At 44.8% G+C, this 17,226-nt stretch overlaps 1 protein-coding gene across 1 annotated transcript in view; it reads left to right on the top strand.

Moving 5' to 3' along the window:
- The window catches only part of LOC115172090 (formin), a 63,028-nt gene that overhangs the window by 13,099 nt on the left and 32,703 nt on the right, over positions 1 to 17,226 (top strand). Inside the window, exons 5-12 of the mRNA XM_029729275.1 lie at positions 50 to 191; positions 6,978 to 7,065; positions 11,844 to 11,905; positions 13,045 to 13,133; positions 14,183 to 14,312; positions 14,470 to 14,616; positions 14,718 to 14,777; positions 14,887 to 15,007. Coding sequence (XP_029585135.1) covers positions 50 to 191; positions 6,978 to 7,065; positions 11,844 to 11,905; positions 13,045 to 13,133; positions 14,183 to 14,312; positions 14,470 to 14,616; positions 14,718 to 14,777; positions 14,887 to 15,007 — 839 coding nt within the window. The remainder of the gene's footprint in view (positions 1 to 49; positions 192 to 6,977; positions 7,066 to 11,843; positions 11,906 to 13,044; positions 13,134 to 14,182; positions 14,313 to 14,469; positions 14,617 to 14,717; positions 14,778 to 14,886; positions 15,008 to 17,226) is intronic.

Here is a 17,226-nt window from a genome sequence, read left to right on the forward strand (position 1 = left end):
GGGTATCTCTCCCCCAGCCCCAGACTAAAAGCCTGTGTCTTGTTTCCAGTAATAATACACTGTGGGGCTCTCTGGAGGAGCCAGACATCGCAGACACCAAGGAGTTTGAGGACCTGTTCTCCAAGGCCACTCTGCAGCCAAAGAAGAAGCCCCTCTCAGACACCTTTGAGAAGAAGGCCAAGACGAAGAAGGTTGGTTTAACTCATACATTCTCTTCTCTCCCAATGCTACTGCTATTATGTTGTGTTGGCTCCTGCTGTTTCTCTCTCAGGAGGAGCATCTTAAATATCTTGGGCTTGGAAAGTGATGAGTGCTATTGGACTTTCCATGCAGGGATTTATATGCTGTAACTCTAAAGCTGTTATCAGTAACGATGACACACTATATTTGGCATGGCACGTTGTAATTCTCGACACCTGTCTTCTCTAAAGAAAATGCTTTGTCATCGTAATGGTGTTTAATTGCTACCACACGAGGGCGATAGTGGCACATTTAAATTCATATTTCCTTTACTAGAGTTTCCTAGTCAACATTAGGAATGATTGAGATTAGGTAGTCAGAAAGAAAATATTGACATAAACACATTTTTGAGGACATTAATACTGTTACTCTAGTAAGAGCATCTGCTAAATGAGTACAATGGTGTGAGCAGATTATCCCGTATTCTCCAACCCTAGACCACTTACCTCTGGAACATTCCTTTAGGAGCTCTGCTGAATTAGCCCAAGTAAGGATCCCAGCCTTACATGGAGTCTAATCTAGAAAGAACACAAAGTGTGCAAGGAGTAAACCGCTCCCCTCCCTTTTCTCCTCTTACTCCCAACTGTCCAATTCCTGGTGATTGGTGTAGCCAGCTCTTAGGCTAGGTCAAAGCAAGCTATCAGGTGGCAGTGAGTTCAGTTCTCTTCTCCTCTCTCTGGCTCTGTGAATGGAAGCACAGCTGAGTAGAATCCACCTTTTGAAGACCTGCTGCTTACACTTCACAATCAGCTGCAGACTAAACTGTTCTATGCCATGGTTTGGAATGTTCTTTGGGTTGTACTTTCAACTAAGTTTGATAGTTATTTTCCTACTGAACCTGGTCATAGTTATCGTTTGAGAGAAATTATAGAACATGCACAATTACTAATGTTTTCCTGGGTTAATGCAGCTTGGTCAGATAGCAATGTGAGCTAGGAAGCTGACTTAGGGGCCAGCCAGTCCTGCAGGCAGGGTCAATGAGACAGAAGACAGTTGGCAGGACTGATTTACAATCCAGAATGACTTACAGGAGCAATTAGAGTCAACCCAGCTATCAACAAACTTCCCACAACTTTAGAGAGCATTCCCTTAAGGGTCTCATTAGGTCATTAACTAACGTTTTCATAAGAATGTTCCTGTGATGTGCAAGGAATGTTTGCAAGAGACCATTCCCTTAATGTCAAATAGAACTTACCCAGAATGTGGTTACCATGTTTTCAGAACTAAGATATTAATGTTATAGACACAATTCATGCAACGTGGCAAAAACATTCATGTGTCCAGTTTTCTGTGGGTTAGGAGAATATTTCATTAATGTCCCACCACACATATATTACCAGTCAAAAGTTTGGACACACCTACTCATTCAAGGGTTTTTCTTTATTTTTACTATTTCCTACATTGTAGAATAATAGTGAAGACATCAAAATTATGAAATAACACATATGGAATCATGTAGTAACCAAAAAAGTATTAAACAAATCAAAATATATTTGAGATTTGAGATTCTTCAAAGTTGCCTTGATGACAGCTTTTCACACTCTTGGCATTCTCTTAACCAGCTTCATGAGGTAGTCACCTGGAATGCATTTCAATTAACAGGTGTGCCTTGTTAAAAGTTCATTTGTGGAATTTCTTTCCTTATTAATGCGTTTGAGCCAATCGGTTGTGTTGTGACAAGGTAGGGGTGGTATACAGAAGATAGCCCTATTTGGTAAAAGACCAAGTCCATATTATGGCAAGAACAGCTTGAATAAGCTAAGAAAAACGACAGTCCATCATTACTTTAAGATATGAAGGTCAGTCAATCCGTAAAATTTCAAGAACTTTGAAAGTTTCTTCAAGTGCAGTTGCAAAAACCATCAAGCTCTATGATGAAACTGGCTCTCATGAGGACTGCCACAGGAATGGAAGACCCAGAATTCCATCTGCTGCAGAGGATAAGTTAATTAGAGTTAACTGCACCTCAGTTTGCAACCCAAATAAATGCTTCATGGAGTTCAAGTAACAGACACGTCTCAACATCAACTGTTCAGAGGAGACTGCGTGAATCAGGCCTTCATGGTCGAATTGCTGCAAATAAAACACTACTAAAGGACACCAAGAAGAAGAAGGGACTTGCTTGGGCCAAGAAACACGATCAATGGACATTAGACTGGTGGAAATCTGTCCTTTGGTCTGATGAGTCCAAATTTGAGATTTTTGTTTCCAACCGCGTGTCTTTGTGAGATGCAGAGTAGGTGAACGGATGATCTCAGCATGTGTGGTTCCCACCGTGAAGCATGGAGGACAAGGTGTGATGGTGTGGGGGTGCTTTGCTGGTGACACTGTTGGTGATTTATTTATAATTCAAGGCACACTTAACCATCATGGCTACCACAACATTCTGCAGCGATATGCCATGCAATCTGGTTTGCGCTTAGTGGGACTATCATTTGTTTTTCAACAGGACAATGACCTAAAACACACGTTCAGGCTGTGTAAGGGATATTTGATTAAGAAGGAGAGTGATGGTGCTGCATCAGATGACCTGACCTCCACAATCTACCGACCTCAACCCAATTGAGATGGTTTAGGATGAGTTGGACCACAAAGTGAAGGAAAAGCAGCCAACAAGTGCTCAGCATATCTGGGAACTCCTTCAAAACTGTTGGTAAAGCATTCCTCATGAAGCTGGTTGAGAGAATGCCAAGAGTTTGTAAAGCTGTCATCAAGGCAAAGGGTGGCTACTTTGAAGAATCTAAACTATATTTTGATTTGTTGAACACTTTTTTGGTTATTACATGATTCCATATGTTATTTCATAGTGTTGATGTCTTCACTATTATTCTACAATGTAGAAAATAGTAAAAAATAAAGAAAAACCCTTGAATGAGTAGGTGTGTCCAAACTTTTTACTGGTACTGTACACAGAACATGGTTGCCATGTTCTCAGAATGTAATATATTAGTGTTCTAGACACATTTCATGGGAACATTGCAAGAACATTCATGTGTCCAGTTTTCTGAGGGTTAGGAGAATATTCCACCAACATCCCACCAAACATACGCCAAAACATGCTAAAAAGGTTTTCAGAAGGTTTTTGCTATCATAGATCGAATGTTCCCCTAACAATCGGAAAACTGTACACTCAAACATTAGGGGAACATTACGATAATGTTCTCTCCCTTGAATTGTTAGCTGTGAAGTACCTTGCTCAAAGGCACAATGACAGATGTTTCACCTAGTTGGCTCGTGGATTTGAACCAGTGACCTTTAGTTTACTGGCCCAACGCTCTTAACCGCTAACTTAAGCCACCCTGGAGTCTCTCTGTGGCTATCTGAGTTGGATCAAATGTTTGTGGGTTCAGAGTGACCAGACTGGATGGATACACCCACACTGAGACCTCTACAGTGGACTGGAGCCTTGACAGATTGATGACAATGTGTATGGATTGGGAAGGGGACAGTCTGGGCTAGTGGCCGATTTTTAACTGCTTGGACGCCACATTCAGTGCCATGGGGTTAGTGGGAATGCTGACACACACGGCTGCAGAAGTGCAGAGTTGCAGCATTGGACTTGACAACAACATGGGGCCTGACACAAATGCACATAACCCACTAGAAATGGGGCTACTTTTCTCGGTAGTTCTTATTTGAGATACAGTATGTGGTATAGATATCCATGAGCAGTGAGCTGTACTAGGGGCTGCACTATACTCAGGCCAGAGACAGCAGCCTGTGTTCAGCTATGATTACTTGGAGACACTACCACAACTGTGGAAAGGGTTGGCTACAGCCCCTTGGCACTCGAACACATTTAGAAGGGTCAGCTAAACAAAAGTAACTTGTTTACTGCTTCATCTTTTATCCCTAAAAGTTTATCTTCCAACGTTCAAACTCTCTGAATCATCGTCTGTTGATAGGTTCCCAGAAGTACTGGCTCTGACTAGACAAAGGAGGGGGGAGAGGGGGATGGAGAGAGGGGAGAGGGGGATGGAGAGAGGTGTTGGGGGGTGCAGACTGTCGTCCAGCTTGCTAACAGACAGAGCCAGACTGGGCCTGTGGAGACATGGGGTCAATCAAGAGCGCTGTCTTGCCTTACTCTGCAATATCTTCCCCCGAGGAGATTTGACAAGCCAATAGTCTTGTCCTGGCCTCGCCACCACACCGATACGGTTCGACACGACACAGAGACAAGTAATTCAATCTCTGCCCTGTAGTCGTCTCCATCAACTTTATGAAGAGCAGCTACACTCTGCACACATGATGGTTTTCACTGTACTAAGCATGTTAGCCGTAGGGCACACAGGGGTGTGTGATGACAGAACACCTATACATGCCTGACGCACTTGTAACTTGTTCAGAAAGTATTGCCAGATCAGATAACACCTGTGGGCCTAGTCGGGGGTGTGATGGGGGGGGAAATTAATGGAATGTGTATGTGCATTATGGAGATTAGCCATTTTTCTCCCATCCCTGCTAATGCACAACTCTACATACTGGACCCTAAGTGGAAGTTGGGGTGGTAAAGGAATGGTAGAGGGGTGAGTCTGTACATGGGAGTGCTAATCTGTATCATGTGTCCAATACAACTGAAAGCTGCTGTTTTCTCTGGAGGCCTTTTTCTTTCCCGCCACTGATTATCATATCAAAGCAGCAGAGATGACATGCAGGGGAATGAGCTCTCTGTCAGCCTCCACAGTCCATGGCCGCCCAGGACACACCAGACCAGGCTGGGGTAATTGTAGCCATGTGGCTCCACTCGGCTCCACAGTGGGGCTGGAGGAGATGAGATGACACCTGTAGGGGCATTTGAAGTGGAAAGGAGAGGATGCGCGTGTCGCTGCATATTGGGTGTGAGGATAATGAGCTACAGGATCCGGGTGCTGCGCTGCGTTAAGGAGATGAGGAAACCCTGACAGCCCCCCACTCCCACCCACTGCCCCCCAGCCCTGCGTATACACCAGTAATACAGCCTGCGTAAACATTACACAGCAATTCCCGCCACCCATGGATCTCTGTAAAATGAATAGTGGCTTTAATTTGTTCAGACCCTACGTCTTTAGGATGACATAATCGTTCACACTGGGGTTTATTAAAGGCATATTTTGAGTGTTGAGTGGGAGAGTGGTTGTAAGATTTGCAGAACGTTGTGTGGGGATGTTGAGCATTAGAGGGTGTTATTGGAGGGTGTTATTGATGTGTTCTCTTGATCCATTTATTATTGTAACGTATCTCCAGGGTGGGTGAACTCTGACAGGGTTGGCTCCCAGTCACCTGTATAGCTGCCTGCCCCCTCAGCCATGGCTGTGTAAACTATCAGCTCTCTGATGAACCTGGTGCCCTCTTCCTTTCCCCAACACCAGCCACCTGCTACTCCTCAAAGCACTCCCTCTTCCTTTTGTTATTTTAATCTTCATTTCAGTGTCAAACCAATGTCTCCTCTATATTTCAAGTGTTTTTTTGGTCTGCTGGAAGGACGTGGACTGGTGGGTAGTTCTCCTAGTGTCCACTGGATGTAGCTGTTATATTCGTCATGGGTTTCTAACTGAGCTCTCAGCATCAGCATCAGAACGTTCCTTCCTTGCGGGCCTGAGAGTAAGCATCCAGGCTTGTTCCTCCAGATCAGTTGTAATTTCTCAGTAAGTCAACTAGTCAGGCTAATTGGTGCTTCTGGGGCCACAGCGAGTGGCCAGGGTTCCTGGGAAGCTTTTAGTGTGGCCCGACCAGTGCAGTTCATTAAAGGTGTTGGGAAGGCCTCTCACTCTGCCTGCTTCCCCTCTCATGTCCCCATACAGGGAGATCCTCGGTGATAATAGTAATGACGTGGAAGCAGTATGCATCTTACCTTCTGTAACGCAATACTCACTTCTAAGGCTTCTGCTCCTTGGTTCCCACTGGATGGCCCAGTAGCTGAGATGCAGTAATAACGGCCAGTGCTTCCTAATGAAGAAGGCTGAGACATTAAGTTTTAGAGCTGGGCTTTACCTTGCCAAAACTGTTTCTAGCTTAATGGGTAATTCAGTAATAAGTAATTGTGACCATGTGTAGGCACAAATAAAAATCCTGTGAATTTATAGTTTGTTATAAAAAACCCTTGCCTGCTCTTCCAGACTGAAAAGATGTCCTTTTATGGTTTCATTTGAAACTTTTTAACTTTCCTGTGGCTTTATGTTTCTGACTATATCATGCACTTTTAAAGGGGGACTTTTTCTCTATATTCTGTGCTCTGCATTGTTAGTGATGTCATTCGATAAGTCCTGCTGTCTGTGGCGTGTGGGTTTCTATCCTCACTGTCTCTCAGCCTGTTATCATGGACTGGGAAGGATTATGACACTGTGTAGATTAGTGTGGCTTTAAGGTCAATCCAGACGCTCCACAGAGATGTTAGAAAGACTTCTCTAGAGCACTCCTTCTCTCCCCAACCAGAGTCAATCTATCTTCAAGTGGTCTTGCTCTGGGAAGTAACTAACTTATACTTTCTTCTGGCCTCTCTGGGAAAAAGACTGTGGATGATGTTAACCTGTGTCCCTGTTTCATCTGAATATATCATATTATATCATATTCTAGTATTCTAATAAAATATTAGTTGAATTTAAGATTAACTGTTGGTCTGCATCTTATCAACTGTATAAACTGTGCCACTTTAGTCACATGGTAATGGTGATCAAATAGAGGATGTGTAATCCAATGGAATTCTCACTCTTCGATGTGATCACTGTGATTAAAATATGATGTTTATGTCTTTTCTGCAGATTATCAAGCTGCTGGATGGGAAGCGTTCCCAAGCAGTAGGCATCCTCATCTCAAGTCTACACCTTGAAATGAAGGACATTCAGAAAGGTGAGAGCATACAAAACGGAACTCATTAACTGTGTTAAAACCACGCTGTTTGGTGCGATATTACTGGAGGATATTGTCTATATTACTGACAACCTGTCATTTCCTCTCCGTCCAACAGTCATTTTTTCAATTAAATAGTGATAAACTTCAGTTACAATTCTATTTTCACCTGATTAGAAAATATGCTTAAATGCCATAAAAAGGATGAAAGTAGTTATTTTAGAAAGAAGAAATGTTGAAGCCCGCTGCAAATTGTTTCCTGCCTCTTGTGTGAATAGTTCCACTTTTATAGATGAAGTTGTGTTTCATGTTGAATGTGGAAGATTTCCAAGTTTCCCAGACTAGTGCCCCCAGTTTCCCAGACTAGTGCCCCCAGTTTCCCAGACTAGTGCCCCCAGTTTCCCAGACTAGTACATAATGTTGTGAGTGAACAGCATTGGAATGAAATTAGCCATTTTTGCAATTCTGTCTCGCCAGATTCAATCGTTCCTGCACTGGTCAAAATCACATCAATATTTTCTTTCTTGCACTAAAGAGGAGTGGAGTATTTGGTTGTGTATGTGTATTTGACTGCACATGTTTATGTATGTGAATGGGGCGGGGAATGTCCGAGGCAGCGCTTAGGCGTGCACGGGTTAGGGCTGTTGGTGACAGCCAGGGTGCACTGGGTTGATACTGGGACTGGGACTGGGAGTGGAGCGCCTGGCAGTCTGAGCATGCGGCCAGCCTGGCAGATGTGTTTATTGTTGCCAGTGACGGTTTCCACCGCCTAATGGGAGCGACACCCTACTAATGATCTGAGTGTGTATAAATCCACCTTCACAGTCAGCAGACATAGCACCGCCACATAAAAACGCTGGCCCAATGCAAACCGAACAACACATTGGGCCAAGCTGCCATTTTTAGTTGTGATATTTTTTTCTCTCTCCTTCTCCCTCTGTCAGTGTCGAGGTAAAGAACCCCCAATAAAAGAGTCTGCTCTCTCCCAGCGTGAGCCTGCTTCCTACAGCCTTAATGGGAGGTGTAGGTGAAATGGACAATTTGAATCTGACAATGCAGCAGAGCAGCTTAATAAGCAGTTCTAAGGGCCCTGGTCCCTGGCCTCACCTGCTTGCCTGCCCTTTGTAGGCAAATTAAAAGGACATGGGACATGTAATGTAATTACAGCCACTAGGGAGGAGGGAGTGAGGGGAGGCAGGGGTTTGGTGGCCCAGGGCAGGGAGAGGGAAGAGTGGGGGCCAATGGAGGGCTTGAGCCTGGCTGGGGGACCTCCTGGGACACCGCAGTTCAAGGCACACCACACACACCCTGAGCGATGGGTGTGAAGTGAAGGGAAAGGGAGTGAGGCGGCGACAGGTTTCCTTTGATCTCCCGGTGTGGAGAGATATCCGGGCCTGGCCTCCTTTGGCTCAGAGCACTGTGCTGCACTGCGCTGCGGCCCCCCTTTGGTGTGTGATTGACGGGTGCACTGAGGCCTTAAGTAATCCACTCTATTAAGAGGTAGGAAATGGCCCTCCACCTCCAGCCTGCTATCCAGCATGCTCTCCACTTCGATCCATAATTTTGGGCTGCCCTGCTGCCTCACCTGCTCATAAGGGCTTGGGGAAGCTGTGGACGTCATTAGAAGAATGCTTGGATTCTGGGATGCAGAACTATTTCTTTTTCCACTGTGTGGAGATAGAAGTTGACATGTCTTAATGACTCCAGGGGTGTCGCTGTATACAGTACATTCATGTGCTTTTGGCTCGACTTCACTGGTGGTTCTTTGCTAGTCATGCGACTCTGAGACATGACACAGCCACAGTGGTGTAGAGAGGGGCTTGTTTCCACTCATATTGGGTCTGTTCTGGGCTGATCTGAGTGCAGGCGTCGCTCTGCAGTCTACAGCTAACAGCACACAGATCCATATCGCCATTGAGACCAGGAGCCATCCCTCCCAGTCTACCCCCTCCTTTCCTCTCTCCTCCCTGACCTGTACCCAGCCATAAAGCTGTGACTCCTCTTTCTGAGACACTGAGCAGAGCTCTCCCTCTCTTACTTTCTTTCTCTCTCGCACTGCTGCTAAGCAGGGGTGAAAGTAGATCAAATGTCTTGCTGATACGGGGACCTCCTACAGTATGTGTGAACGCACTTTGTCATTTTCATGGGCCTAATCACAGAATTACATATAGAATATTTTTTTATTTAATAGGGTCTCTATGGGCCTAATAGGAAAGATTTGCCGTTTTACATTGACTTTTACACTTGTGCGGCAATCTAATCAACATGATAAAAGAATCCCCTCAAAATCTGTCAGTTTTTTTCATGGGCTGCATCTCAATCCACGTCCGTCTATGTGGGCTTTCCGCATCTGTGGCTGAGCTACAGCGCTGTTTGTCAGACCAGGACACATCCCGAAAATGTCTGTAGTGTCTGAAGAGGTTAGCCTACTAACAATGGAAAGATGACACTCTTACGAACACAATGATGTACTCCGTTTTGTTCTGTGACCCCCCACAAGTGTCACAGGATTTGTCTGAAGGTAACCCATACAAATGAATGGAAGTATGGAGATAGTTTTATGACATTTCAAAACGAGGACGTTTAGGGACCAGGGAGGTTCCAAATGACATCAGTTTGGCTGGTTTTAAAGAAGTTTGGCCAGTTTTAAGGAAGTTTGGCCAGTTTTAAGCAAGTTTGTCTGGTTTTAAGGAAGTTTGTTTAGTTTTAAGGAAGTTTAGCCGTTTTTAAGGAAGTTTGGCCAGTTAGGCTGGGTTTAAGGAAGTTTGGCCAGTTAGGCTGGGTTTAAGGAAGTTTGGCCGGTTTTAAGGAAGTTTGGCCAGTTTTAAGGAAATTAATAGCTGGGGAAAAGATCCAAAATGTTTCTGGTAGTATTTCAGTTTGTCTTGGATGCATATTTTATGTGGATGAAAATTAAATATTGTCAGCTTTTATGTCGCTGAAATAAATTGCACATTAGGATTAAACAACAGGTCCCTAACTGTACATTTGCATTCTCTCAAGGTGCTGAAAGAAATCATATTTCTCCACTACTGTTCCCGAGACAAAATTAACATTTGACCTATCATTTTACTACGTGGAACACTTAATTCTGCAGGAGTTCATATTATAATAGGCTAGGCTATGTGTGAGGCCTACATTCAGTTACTATTCCAACTATTAGGCTACTCCACTCTAAAATAATTCCGGCATCCATACAGTGCCATTTGATAAATGCGAAAAGACATCACATGCAAAACACCAAACAGTATTATGAATGACATTGTCACGTCCTGACCAGTAAAAGGGGTTATTTGTCATTGTAGTTTGGTCAGGGCTTGGCAGGGAGGGGGTGTTTGTTTTGTGTGGTTCGGTGTTTTTGGATTATGTTCTATATTTTCTAGTTCTATGTGTATATCTAGTTTTCTATTTCTATGTTGGGTTTTTGGCAATGACCTCCAATTAGAGGAAGCTGGTTGTCGTTGTCTCTAATTGGAGGCCATATTTAGTTGAGTTTGTTTTCACTTGTGTTTTGTGGGTGGTTGTTTCCTGTATAGCCTGTGTTGCCTTACGGAACTGTTTCGTCGGTTTGTTATTTTTTGTTTAAGTGTTCACGTTACTTCAATAAAAGAAGATGAGCACTCTACACGCTGCGCCTTGGTCCAATCCTTAGGACGCCTATGACAGACATTCAGTGATTGTCATCATTCGGCCTAAACAAGTCTTGTAAGCTGAATTTATGTGTAAACTGCTGTCCCCGCGCATCTCTTTCTCACCCACTCATCTCTGCCTTAGCAAGATTTCACTGTCTATTTTCCATATGACTGACATGCGGTCATGATAAATAGTGTAATAGCCTACAGTTTTCTTGGAATCTATGTTTTAACTATTGTGATAGGCTCATGTTTTAACGGTACTGAGTACCCCCACTATTTATTTGGTTGGTTATCCGTACTGGACCATTCCAGCTTACTTTCACCCCTTCTGATAAAAGGTTATTGTTATCTCTCTCTCTTCTACACTCTGAGAAAAAAGGGTTCCAAATAAGTTATTTGGCTGCCCCCATAGGAGAACCATTTTTGGTTCCATGTAGAACCCTCTGTGCAAAGGGTTTTAGATGGAACTCAAAAGGGTTCTACCTGGAACCAAAATAGTTCTTCCTGGAACCATAAAGGGCTCTTCAAAGGGTTCTCCTGTGGGGATAGCTGAAGAACCCTTTTAGCTTCTAGATAGCACCATTTTTTCTTTGAGTGGAGCCTCCTCTCTCGCTCTCTCTCTCTCTTCTCTCTCCCCTCCTCTCTCTCTGCGGCCCCACTTTAGAGATCATTACTGGAGACTGTGGTAGTTCTGGCTGAAGGTCCTGGGGTTAAGCAGTTACAGGCTCTCTCCTGTGACCCCTGGCCTGAGAGGAAAGCTCCCGTGTGAGGTGAGCCCTGGGCTCTGCTCTGACACAACGACTGCCCTGGCCTGCCTGACCACACGCCCCGATACCCACCACTCCCTAATACTCTCGTTCAGTCACTTTAAAGTGATAGTTCACTACAAAATCTAAGTTTGTCAGACATTTCAGATCTCAAAAGATGTTTAATGTTGAAATGAGTTAACAAAATAATAGACATGGGTATTATTTCTGTAAAGTATAGTTTTGTACATAGTATGCCTATATGAATTTAATCTTCCTCACAGGATAACAGGCCTGGGCTCCAAACCCAGGCAGCAGGTAATTTAAACAGCATGCCTGCCCAACATATTCCATCTTTATAAGAGATTGTCTCTAATAAATGAATTTATTGTTCTAGCTGTTTTGAGTGTCGATAACTCTGTGGTGGACTTGGAGACCATCGAGGCTTTATATGAAAATGTGAGTATTCTGAAGTGTGCTGTAAAGTCATTCAATAGCATTTTTTATTTATTTTTATTTATTTTACCAGGTAAGTTTACTGAGAACACATTCTCATTTACAGCAACAACCTGGGGTTACAGGTGGATGAATGAGCCAATTGTAAGCTGGGGATGATTAGGTGACCATGATCGTATGAAGGACAGATTGGGAATATAGCCAGGACACCGGGGTAAACACCCCGACTCTTACGATAAGTGCCATGGGATCTTTAATGACCTCAGAGAGTCAGGACACCCATTTAACATCCCATCCAAAAGACAGCACCCTACACAGGGCAGTGTAGGGTGCTGCCCTGGGGCATTGGGATATTTTTTTAGACCAGAGGAAAGAGTGCCTCCTACTGACCCTCCAACACCACTTCCAGCAGCATCTGGTCTCCCATCCAGGGACTGACCAGGACCAACCCTGCTTAGCTTTAGAAGCAAGCCAGCAGTGGGATGCAGGGTGGTATGCAGGGTGGTATGCAGGGTTGTATGCATGAGAGAAATGTGAGAATCTAAACTCCTTTTTAAGTGTTTTTCTCACTCAGTATGCTTTTGTTAACACTACACAGTGGTGGAATAATACCCAATTGCCATACTTAAGTAAAAGTAAAAAAGCATACTTCAACACTCAGACATCATTTACAAATGAAGCATTTGTGTTTAGTGAGTCTGCCAAATCAGAGGCAGTAGGGATGACCAGAGATGTTCTCTTAATAAGTACGTGAATTGAGCCATTTTCCTGTCCTGTTAAGCATTCAAAATGTAACGAGTACTTTGGTGGTCAGGGAAAATGTATGGAGTAAAAAGTACATTCTTTTCTTTAGGAATGTAGTGGAGTAAAAGTTGTCAAAAATATAAATAGTAAAGTACAGATACCCCAACAAAAACGACTTAAGTAGTACTTTAAAGTAGTTTTACTTAAGAACTTTACACCACTGACAGTACACCAGGGCTCTATAACATATGCTAGTCTACAGCTAATTTCTCAAGGATGTCAAACTAAACATTTATCTATTGCTATTCTACCTCTTGTTTTGTAATGACTGTCTATATCATTCATTGCTACAGCTTTATTGTTGTCTACTCACCCGTTTTGTTTGTGTGTGATCACAGAGGGCCACGAATGACGAGCTGGAGAAGATAAAAACACACTATGAGACGTCCAAGGAGGACGAGGTGAAGCTACTGGACAAGCCTGAACAGTAAGAGTGCTTCTCCAGCATCCAAGGGTTCAGGGAAAGGGCAGTAGAACGCTGGATCCTGACTTCTACTGGGGTCAGAGAACTAGATGCTCATACACACAGAAAACCATCCCCTCCAGTGAATTCACCATGTCAATTTCAGAGGGTACTTTGGTTTTGTCTTAGAGATTTTTTAGAAACACATCATGTGGTTTTTAATGTGTACAGACAGAGAAAAACAGTTTGATTTTGAAACACTTTGGTCTTTGACAGCCTGAGCTCACTCATCACGTTGATGGTTCTTTACAGCCAAACCATTATAGGGAGATATTTTATATAAACATCACTTAGAAAAGGTGGCATCACGTTTGTGTTTATTTATCATTTCAAGAAGTAAATAAACCAAGCTCCTTAGTCTTCCTCAGACAGTAAATATTTGTTCCTGGTCTGTTTTGCAACCCTCATGTCTTCCATACTGAGGGAATGGGCTTGTGCGTACGTGTGTGTGTGTGTGTGTGTGTGTGTGTGTGTGTGTGTGTGTGTGTGTGTGTGTGTGTGTGTGTGTGTGTGTGTGTGTGTGTGTGTGTGTGTGTGTGTGTGTGTGTGTGTGTGTGTGTGTGTGTGTGTGTGTGTGTGTGTGTGCGTGTCTGTGTCAGAGTGAATGGCAGAGATGGACGGCTGCTGGCTCTTAGCGTGGCGTCCTTCCCATGGGGGTTAAATGTAGCTGGCCTGTTAATGACTTGTCACTGTGGGGCTGAGGGCCATGTTCATACCCACTCAGTGTCTGATCCATCAGCAGCCTAATCCCACAGGATATTACGGACATGTCCCTGTTTACACGAGTCGGCCTGACGCTACGTTTGACCAATCAGTGCTCCGGTCCTCCTTAGTTGACCCTGGACCTATCAAACTATTAGAGCAGAAAGACTCATGACTATCAGCTGCTAGTTAAAAGCCATACTGACTCAGCCGTGTGTGTGTGGAAGCAGCGCAGCCAAGGATTAAAAATAGTTCTTCCTGTTGGACATTTTGTTTAATTTTGTCATAACACATTATTTCCTCTTGTGCAGGTTCTTGTATGAACTCTCCCAGATTCCAGACTTCTCTGGCCGGTCCCACTGCATCATATTCCAGTCTTTCTTCCTTGACTGCATATCTTCCATCCACCGCAAAGTAGAAATAGTCTCCACCGTGAGCAAAGTAAGACATGGCATGACTGCAATCTTATTGATTTGTCAGTGTATGAGCTTGTATCATGCTGACCCTGTGTCTGTCTGTCTGTCTGTCTGTCTGTCTGTCTGTCTGTCTGTCTGTCTGTCTGTCTGTCTGTCTGTCTGTCTGTCTGTCTGTCTGTCAGGATCTGCTGGACTGTAGAAGTGTGAAGGATGTGATGGGGCTGGTCCTAGCCTTTGGGAACTACATGAATGGAGGCAACAGGACACGGGGTCAGGCTGATGGCTTTGGCCTGGAGATCCTGCCCAAACTGAAGGACGTCAAGAGCAGGGTACATTCACCACACACACAGCCATATTACATTATATCAATCTACAGTATGTTACTGAGAAGTTGTACTGGCTTCTTCTGTCTGACCCTTTGTATCTTTAGGACAATCGTATCAGTCTGGTGGATTACGTAGTTGCATACTATCTGCGCAATTTTGACGAGGTACAGTATTTCAGATGAAGTGAACAAATATCCCAGGATGGACTAAAAGATAGATTCTTCTGCTGTTTCCTGATGTTTTGTCATTGGTGGGTTGTCTGTTGGTTTGCAGCATGCAGGAACAGACAAGAGTATATTCCCACTGCCTGAGCCACAGGATTTATTCTTGGCCGCTCAGGTCAAGTTTGAAGACCTCACAAAGGACATGAGGAAGCTGGGGAGAGACCTGACTGGTGAGACACAGGTTATTTCACTTTTTTCTAAGCAACTCACGTAACATCAGGCATACATAGAGGCGTCCTGTTCTATATGTAGTGTGATACTCATTGTACATTCCGTCTTATCCTGTAAGAACACTTTCCTCCATCATCCATCAGAGGTGTTTCAGGGTAGATTCAGGATCTCAGACGCTCTGAAGCACCTTTTCCTTGTTCCCAGGCATCGTGTCATGCCATAACAGGCATGTCATCACTCCCCCATTTCCCCCTGCCATGAACATGCTCTACTTACAGTATCCTATGTCAGAAGTGTCAGTGTCTTCATTTCAGCCAAAGCAAGTCTATCTGTCTGAAACGTTTACAGATGATATGAAAGCTGGATGGAAATGCAATAAAGGAGCAACACTCACAGGAGAAACTTTACCACATGGCTGGTATCAGGAGCTCAGTGCTCACTGGCATGGTCTGCCCAGTTAGCAAGCCAGCCAGTTAGCCAGCCAGTTAGCCAGCCAGTTAGCCAGCCAGGTAGCCAGCCAGCTAGCCAGCCAGGTAGCCAGCCAGTTAGCCAGCCAGGTAGCCAGTGAGTCAGTCAGCCAGTTAGCCAGCCAGTTAGCCAGCCAGCTGGCCAGTCAGTTAGCCAGTGAGTCAGTCACCCAGCCAGTCAGTTAGCCAGTGAGTCAGTCAGCCAGCCAGTTAGCCAGTGAGTCAGTCAGCCAGTTAGCCAGCCAGTTAGCCAGCCAGCTGGCCAGTGAATTAGCCAGTGAGTCAGTCACCCAGCCAGTCAGTTAGCCAGTGAGTCAGTCAGCCAGCCAGTTAGCCAGTGAGTCAGTTAGCCAGCCAGTTAGCCAGCCAGCCAGCCAGTGAATTAGCCAGTCAGTCAGTCACCCAGCCAGCCAGTCAGTTAGCCAGTGAGTCAGTCAGCAAGCCAGCCAGTCAGTTAGCCAATGAGTCAGTCAGCCAGCCAGCCAGTCAATGAGTTAGTCAGTGAGTCAGTCACCCAGCACGTCAGTTAGTCAGTGAGTCAGCCAGCCAATCAGTTAGTTAATCAGTAAGTCAGTCAGCCAGTCAGATAGTCAGTGAGTCAGTCATCGAGCCAGTCAGTGGTCAGTTGGGCCGTCCGGGGGTTAAAGGCATTGGCCCCCAGGCAGTCAGATAGTCAGTGAGTCAGTCATCGAGCCAGTCAGTGGTCAGATGGGCCTTCCGGGGATTAAAGGCATTGCCCCCCCAGGCAGTCAGTGAGTCAGTCATCAAGTCAGTCAGTGGTCAGATGGGCCGTCCGGGGGTTAAAGGCATTGCCCCCCAGGTAGTCAGTGAGTCAGTCATCGAGTCAGTCAGTGGTCAGATGGGCCGTCCGGGGGTTAAAGGCGTTGACCCCCAGCACCCTGGTGTCTGTGATTATTTCAGTCAACCAATAATACAGCATATGAAAGCAATTAGATATGCTCTCTACTCTCCCCTCCTCGTTCAGATTGCTGCCCTCTGGGAAAATACAAAGAGTCTACAAAAGAGCCCCAGACCCAGCTGTCAGTCATTTATTAGGAAAAATGTAACACTTAAAGACAATACATTTATTTTATATGTATTTATATCTACTGCAGGAATAAAATAGCAGTCTCCCCCGGAGTCCTCTGGGTATTGGCAAGGAGCGGTGAGCCTGAATTCTCAGTGTTTGGTGAGGTCCACCTATGACTCCCATTTTTATCCTCCTCGCCAGCCTCCAGGAATAAATATTTATGCTGCGCTATTATAAACCACCCTAAAGAAACAAACTGATCTTAATTATATCAGATCACTTCCATTCACATCTGAATTATGTCTAACTCTGTGTGGCTGGTGCTGACACAGGATCACACCCTCATGGGTTCTGTAGCTACAAGGGCTCTCAACTGAGAGGAGGCTAGCAATATGAAGCAGCTCTCCTTATCCATGCAGGAGCCACATGAGTCCTGTTTTGCCCCACTTTTTAATTATTTGCTAAGGTTCAGTGGTGTTCCTCCATATCCCTCTTCCCGAGAGTGAGGCTCCAGTAAGTAGCCAGGCAGATGTATGTGTGTGTCTGGTCTGAGACAATGGAAAGGAGTTGGTCAGACTCCCTAGCCTGGCGGCTGCCCTGTCCTCCTCTCTGCCGTGAAGAAACATAATCCTCATTTGATCTGCCTTCCTGTTTGGGCAGGAGGTGATGACCTCTCTCTGGGTCTCTCTCTGGGGAGGGGGGGGGGGGTAGGATCCATCCC

The sequence above is a fragment of the Salmo trutta genome, chromosome 33 (assembly GCF_901001165.1).
Source record: "Salmo trutta chromosome 33, fSalTru1.1, whole genome shotgun sequence".
Classification (NCBI taxonomy): domain Eukaryota; kingdom Metazoa; phylum Chordata; class Actinopteri; order Salmoniformes; family Salmonidae; genus Salmo; species Salmo trutta.